The sequence below is a fragment of the Sinocyclocheilus anshuiensis genome, unplaced genomic scaffold (genome assembly GCF_001515605.1).
Source record: "Sinocyclocheilus anshuiensis isolate Anshui unplaced genomic scaffold, SAMN03320099.WGS_v1.1 scaffold874, whole genome shotgun sequence".
NCBI classification, from domain to species: Eukaryota; Metazoa; Chordata; class Actinopteri; order Cypriniformes; family Cyprinidae; genus Sinocyclocheilus; species Sinocyclocheilus anshuiensis.
Genome location: NW_015538065.1, coordinates 1 through 6,635, shown reverse-complemented (window position 1 = coordinate 6,635; position 6,635 = coordinate 1). Strand labels below are relative to the sequence as shown.

General features: G+C 36.3%; 1 protein-coding gene across 1 annotated transcript; it reads right to left on the bottom strand.

The window, feature by feature from the left end:
• Positions 1-819: 819 nt before the first annotated feature.
• On the bottom strand, positions 820-5,854 carry LOC107683501 (CAAX prenyl protease 2-like). Its single transcript, XM_016479554.1, has 8 exons — positions 5,495-5,854; positions 4,714-4,816; positions 4,442-4,525; positions 4,158-4,236; positions 3,716-3,883; positions 2,443-2,514; positions 2,284-2,346; positions 820-1,514 (listed from the first exon to the last, which is right to left on the bottom strand). The coding sequence occupies exons 1-8, from the start codon at positions 5,656-5,658 to the stop codon at positions 1,288-1,290; spliced, it is 960 nt and encodes a 319-aa protein (XP_016335040.1). The 5' UTR covers positions 5,659-5,854; the 3' UTR covers positions 820-1,287.
• Positions 5,855-6,635: the final 781 nt, after the last annotated feature.

Here is a 6,635-nt window from a genome sequence, read left to right as displayed (position 1 = left end):
GTGTTTCTATATCAATCATCATTCGAACATCCATATGTCACCAGTGTAGCAGCATGCAGATCAGTGGTATGAGTTTTCACTAACACTCCATGGTGAAGGAACCCGCATAAAAATTCATGAGGCCGTTACTATGTCATTTTTAATATATAAAAGGTTTATAAAAAGCTTAGCATTTAGATTTAGAACGTAAAACATATCGGTCAAAGAACTCAAAGTGTAATTCTGATATAGGTAGTTTCAATGTTGTTGCACGTGGTTTATGACTACAAGACAGTAGTCATAAAAAGAAAGTGTTGGAATTTCCACCATTACTAAAGCAGAAGTCTAGAATTTAACTCAACATCCTCCAGTGCTACCATACTACATTCACAAGATGTAAAAAAGAATGTCTTTAGCTCTGCATTAAATACAAATGAAATACCATTGGTCAAAATCTATTAATGAATATCCACGAACCACGATACAATATAAACAGTAATTGGTATTTCCTCTTTTTTTCTAATTAGCAAACGGCCAAGGCAGGACTGATCAATGCTTTAAAAAGACCTCATATTAGAAATGTGCATGAGGCCACAATTCTATCTAGACCTACACATAAAGCTGTGTGTTCAGGCCAGGGCAATTCAACTTCTGATACTCACTCACTACATTTTGTTACTCTTATAGGTTTAAGTCTATTGCTCCAAAAGCATACCTAAAGACATTTATTTAAATGTAAGCTTACTGACTTGAGTGATGTGATATTTAGACAATAAAAATCAAGAGTAAAACAAAGTAAGTCTGTAAAAATGAATGTCGTCTTCAAGTAAGGGCACCAGATCAAACAAGGTACGGTGTATGTGAACAAGATTCTAAAATCACAACAAAAAAATAGGGAATCTAGCATTTTAGCAATGCACATTTCAGCATACAAATCCTCCTAGGAAACCCGTAATAGTGTCTGACCTTTATCCCCAGCACCAATCTCATGATAAACACACTGAAATATTGTCATATAAACATGCAGACACATATAATTAACTTGTTTTCATCAAATGTAGGCCAGTAGCTGAAGTCACTTGATAATGCAACGTCGGCTGAATGGTGAAAAGAATGGCCAGTGCAACCTGAGGATGTTTTGCATCCACCGAGTTCTTCCACGCACCACCTCACAGAGGCTGTGAATTTTCATACCTGTTCTCCAGCAGTCCCTTGCTCTCCTGGTGAAACCAGCAGCAAAACAGCAATTCCTTTTCAAATGGCTGGAGAGAAGGAATGGATGAAACGCGGGATGGAGGTATGGATGGATCAGGAGCAGATGGATCCAGGCGTGGAGGTCAGGGTGCAGACAGGTGTGGGAAAACCGTAGAAGAGCGGGTCAGTCATGGGGAAGATGAGGAGGAAGAAGAGAACGACCCCCAGCACGTAGAAGGAGAGAATCGTGAGGCGGTGCGGGTGATCCAGGGCCGTGCTGAGAGCTGGAAAACCCATGTAATTGCAGAAGGAGTGGCACAGCACAGGACCCACCAAATGACCTACAGACACAAACATAGAAAGAGATAGTTGCAGCTATTTCTTTGTATGCCATTACAGTTTGTTTGCTACAAATCTAGCTGAATCAAAACTACAATGAACATTGTCTCTGAGAGTTTCAGGTCTGTCGATACCATTTCCTGGTCACATTTCACCCAAAATACAAAAAAATAAGAATTGTATTTTACACAAAGAAAACAAAGACAATTTTTGTTGAATTGTGATATTATTTTCATGACAGCTGAGCTTAATTCCTTCCCTAATTATCATCACTGTCTGCAATACAGACTAAAAGTAACTCAAAAATCCCACAGACTTATATTAAACGTAAAGCTTTTAAAATTACTTAGAACTTAAAAATGATTCAAACTTAATCTTCAAACCTCAAGCTTTTCAAACTACTTCAACCTTTGTCGCTATGCTTTCTTAAGCAAACTTTATCTAGTTTACATTATGAGTCATAATTGTGCCTGACACAATTATATTTTAATAAAAGCAGAAAGGCAAAAGCACAAATACTTTACAATACTATTTTTAAAAAAATTTTCTTGTGCATTGCAGTCATGAGCCAGATCTTTTATTTTTTTGCATTACGGAAATATGAACTGGGAAGTCAATGTGCTTAATTGTCATGAAAACAGCTACAATACAAAAATGATCTGAGAGAGGTTACTATTAATAATTTTAAAGCAAAACTTTTTTATTTTAGAATGTTTTAGTCCTATTGTGAAGTAGTGCATGCATCAGTAGTATTAAAGATAATGGATGCACCTGTCCTGATGAATATAAAAGCTGTATAAGCTCCAAATACTGCAGTGTAGGAGAACTGGAACACTGAAAAATACACAAACAAACAAAGACATGAGTAATTATGTCTCACAGGTGGCACTCCTCGCACTAAAGATGACAGTAAACTAATGACTCGATTACCTGCAGAGAGGAAAATCCCTGAGACAGTGCCCTGTCTGAACCGCAGGAGCTCGATTACATGGTGAAAATGAGCTGCACTCACATGCAAATAGAGAGAGAGAGAAAGAAGAAAAGGCTACCATAACAATAATGGTCTACAAAGCAATGCAAATTAAATTATAAACAGTCTTGTTTTTCTTGAGCAAGTCAGTGGTCAGTCATTCAAACACATTAATACAGAGGTGATATTTTCTGTCAAATAAGACTTGAGTAGGTTGATTTCCATCTATTTTCAGAGAACCGCATGAAATATCTAGGTAGTGCCACTGCTAAGTATCAACAATAATTTCCCTGGAGAGTATCCGAACAGTTCTTTTTAAAGTCTGTTTTTAGTATTTGCTATTATCGCAGTAAGTCGCTTTGGATAAAAGCGTCTGCTAAATGACTAAATGTAAATGTAAATGTAAATGTAACCTTTATTACATTAGCTGCCATGAAATGAAAATTTAACCCATCTTGTAAATGCATGTTATAGATCTTATTGTGAATGATTCATCCATGCATGCATGTATGAAATGTTTAACCAAAATGTCATAACTCAACCTTCCAGGAAAAGTGACGTATATGTTAGAAAATATGTATCGCTACTACCATTTAATCGCAACTTTAAATTAGGTTGGAAGACTGCAGAAAGAGTGCATTATCTACAAAAGTAGCCTAACACGATGGGTCTTATTCACTATTCACATGCATGCACAAATTTTTGAATGAAGTCTGCAACCAAACATCACATGCAGCTTTAGAGAGCATTACATTTTTGCTAAGAGGAGAGTAACGAAAGGCTGAAATTGAACATTTAAATTACTCTAAATTCATTAATATTACATCATGGTTATTCTTTCTTTCTTGTGTGTGTGTGTGTGTGTATGTATGTGTTGTAAAGTAGGAGGAAATTTTTACGTGAGAAAGTGTCCTTAAATATGAACAATCCACAGAATTATTATTCAATGAAACTGAATGTATACACAGTTTACCAGATTTGCACAGCCTTGGTGACATCAGCCAAAAAAGTAGTTATTACATTTGATGAAAGACTAACAAGACTACTTTTTGTTCTTTAGAATAACATGCACTGATGAATAGTTAACATTAAGATTTGTATCAAGAATGCAAAGAGTCAGTTTTGATTTCTTGTTGACTGCTTAATGTTAAAAAGTAAGAGTAAAGAGTAAAAACAAATAATTGATGTATTTACCCCAACCTGTATCTAAGCAAATGGCACGTCACCACTCACCCACACCAAAGAAGAGTGGACATGTGAAGATAGCGGTGGAGGGGCCTGCACAGGGTACTAGCATGGGAAGCATGCATGCCCGAAAAACCAACTCCTCTGTCAATGGTGCCACAACCTGGTTCCTCAGCCAGCGCATGTCACTCAGACACAGCGACCAGAAGCAAGGGTCTGCAAAGACATAACAGACCAATCACATTTACAACAACACTGACACTGAAGCCAATCTGATTCTTTTACAGCAACAAAGATCAACCTAGCTGATTTATTTGGCATAACATGAAGATACAGATTCACCTCCCAAATTATTTGGCTGACACTTATTGCTGTCTATAATAATTTAGCATCATGACAGCTCACTAACAGATTATTTAAATCCCCAAAATAGCTTTATAATTAAAGAGATTCACTGGAGAAATCACTAGAAGTGGAAAAGACTGCTTACCAACTACAACTTTCATCCCATCAATGAAACCCCAGGGGTAATCCATGGCTAGTTGGATCAGAGGACCCAGAAACAGCACCTGACAGAAAACAGAGTAATAAAATAATCATATATAACACACAAAAATGTGCCAGATCAGGTGTCCAATAGAAAGACTATTCTACAATCTGAAAGTCTCTCAGAATCTTACATTTCAATATTGTGTGGCTTTAGGTTGAAGATAAACACTTGTTTTCCATTATCTAAAAAAAAAACACCAAGTACAGATTTTGTCTTTTACTAACCATGGTCAATAGCAGCGGAAGAATGATAGCCGGAATAAGACCCTCCAACCGGATCCCCATAAGGGCCAGTAATGAGGGACCAGGCTATAGGAGAAATCAAACAAATTTGAGCAAGTCTGGTGTTTCTGCGTCAAATAAGGTTAAAAACTAATTACTAACAACAAAACTGTATGATGCAGTGAGATCAAGGACAACATATCAAATAGAGCATGGTAAACACACATACCGCAAACAACAGTAAGAACTAGACATGTGTGTTCCAGTAAACTAACCTGGATGCCTGTGAAATCTTTCCATGCCCACACAAACACTGGCGACAGAGCAGATACAATCAGTACACTGGTGAAGCGCCTCTTTATCACTGCAGGATGATCCCTGTTAGCGCAAACAACCACACAAACAAACAACAATCGTTGTTAAAGTGCATTATACAGTAACAAGTTTGCATCTTGCCACCAGTTTGTTACATACAACAAGACAAATATATAAACAGTGGGGGGAGGGGGAATCAGACAGGCTGACACTAGGGCTGCTACAACAAAATATTAATAATTAATACAAATCATACAATAAATGAAAATAAAATCCATGATATTTTACCCTGATTGTTTACTTTAAGATTATTTATTATTGTGTAATTTTATTGGGATTTAATTAATTATTAGGTTTTTCATCAACTTACAAATATTTCTTGCACTTCATGTTGCTGATGTCAAAGAATGGAAACATTTTGTGCTGAAAAATAGTTCCAAACGTACCATTTGATCAATAGTTTTAAGGTTCGATGTGAAAAGAGCACTTTAAAACATCTGATTCGAATATATATATATATTTTTTTTTTTATTCCACTCAAGCTGCATTTGAACAATTCGATTCAAACGACATTTTAACATTTTTAAAACGATACATTTGGTTCAGCATTCGCTTGAAACAATGTTTTTTCGAACATTGGATTTAAACAATATACTGTAAGCGTCGAATCTGTCGTTACAACGCTGCCTAAGTAGGGAGCTCACTAGGTTTTGTGACACAGCCAAAGACTATGAAAAATACCTTGGTAAATCGCTTTTCCAAACGTATAAACTTCCAACATAGGAGCACGCTAGCAGTAGACAGGAGACAATTGACACCCAGCAAAGTCCATCAGGAACAGACGCCTCATTAGCATGGAGTTGACCTGAATGAAAACTTGCCATCAAATCATCGTCGTCGTTCATGGCGAGACCGACAGGGCCTATAAACCACTAGACGCGCTAAAAAACTGCCGGTATGGGTGACGCATTAAACACCACACAGTTAATTTTGTTTTTGTCCTAGATAAGTGTGTATGTCCACAACGGAGGTACTCTGAAGAAGCTGAGAGAGGAAACTGTTTTGGCGCCACAGAATGACGCCATCAACGTGAGACGGTCCTGACACCGGCCCATATTTCCATTCACAACTCATGACAGCTGATGTGATGCACTGCATTTTGAATGGGGAGAAGAAAAATGACGGTCAATTTATGAAACACATAATGGCCCATTGAGACGCTCTAACCATTACAATATGGTTGCATCTTATGGATACAATAAGTTCTCCCCACTGTGCAATAAATTGTATTTAGGCTATAGCCTATTTATTTAGCATATCCAACCCCATTTCTTATTTCCAATTCCTTGCTAAATTGTTTAGATAGATTGTATAGATAGATAGATAGATAGATAGATAGATAGATAGATAGATAGATTAGATTTGTATTCTTATGTGAACGTTTTATTTTGTAAAGCATGTCTCACAAATACATATTTTTACAATAATACCTTTTAAGTAACCTAATTTTGAATAGGCTATATACACTTGATCTATCTATCTATCTATCTATCTATCTATCTATCTACCTACCTACCTATCTATCTATCTATCTATCTATCTATCTATCTACCTACCTACCTATCTATCTATCTATCTATCTATCTATCTATCTACCTACCTACCTATCTATCTATCTATCTATCTATCTATCTATCTACCTACCTACCTATCTATCTATCTATCTATCTATCTATCTATCTACCTACCTACCTATCTATATATCTATCTATCTATCTATCTATAAATATCTATCTATCTATCTATCTATCTATCTTATCTATCTATCTATCTATAAATATCTATCTACCTGTCTATCTATCTATCTATCTATCTATCTATC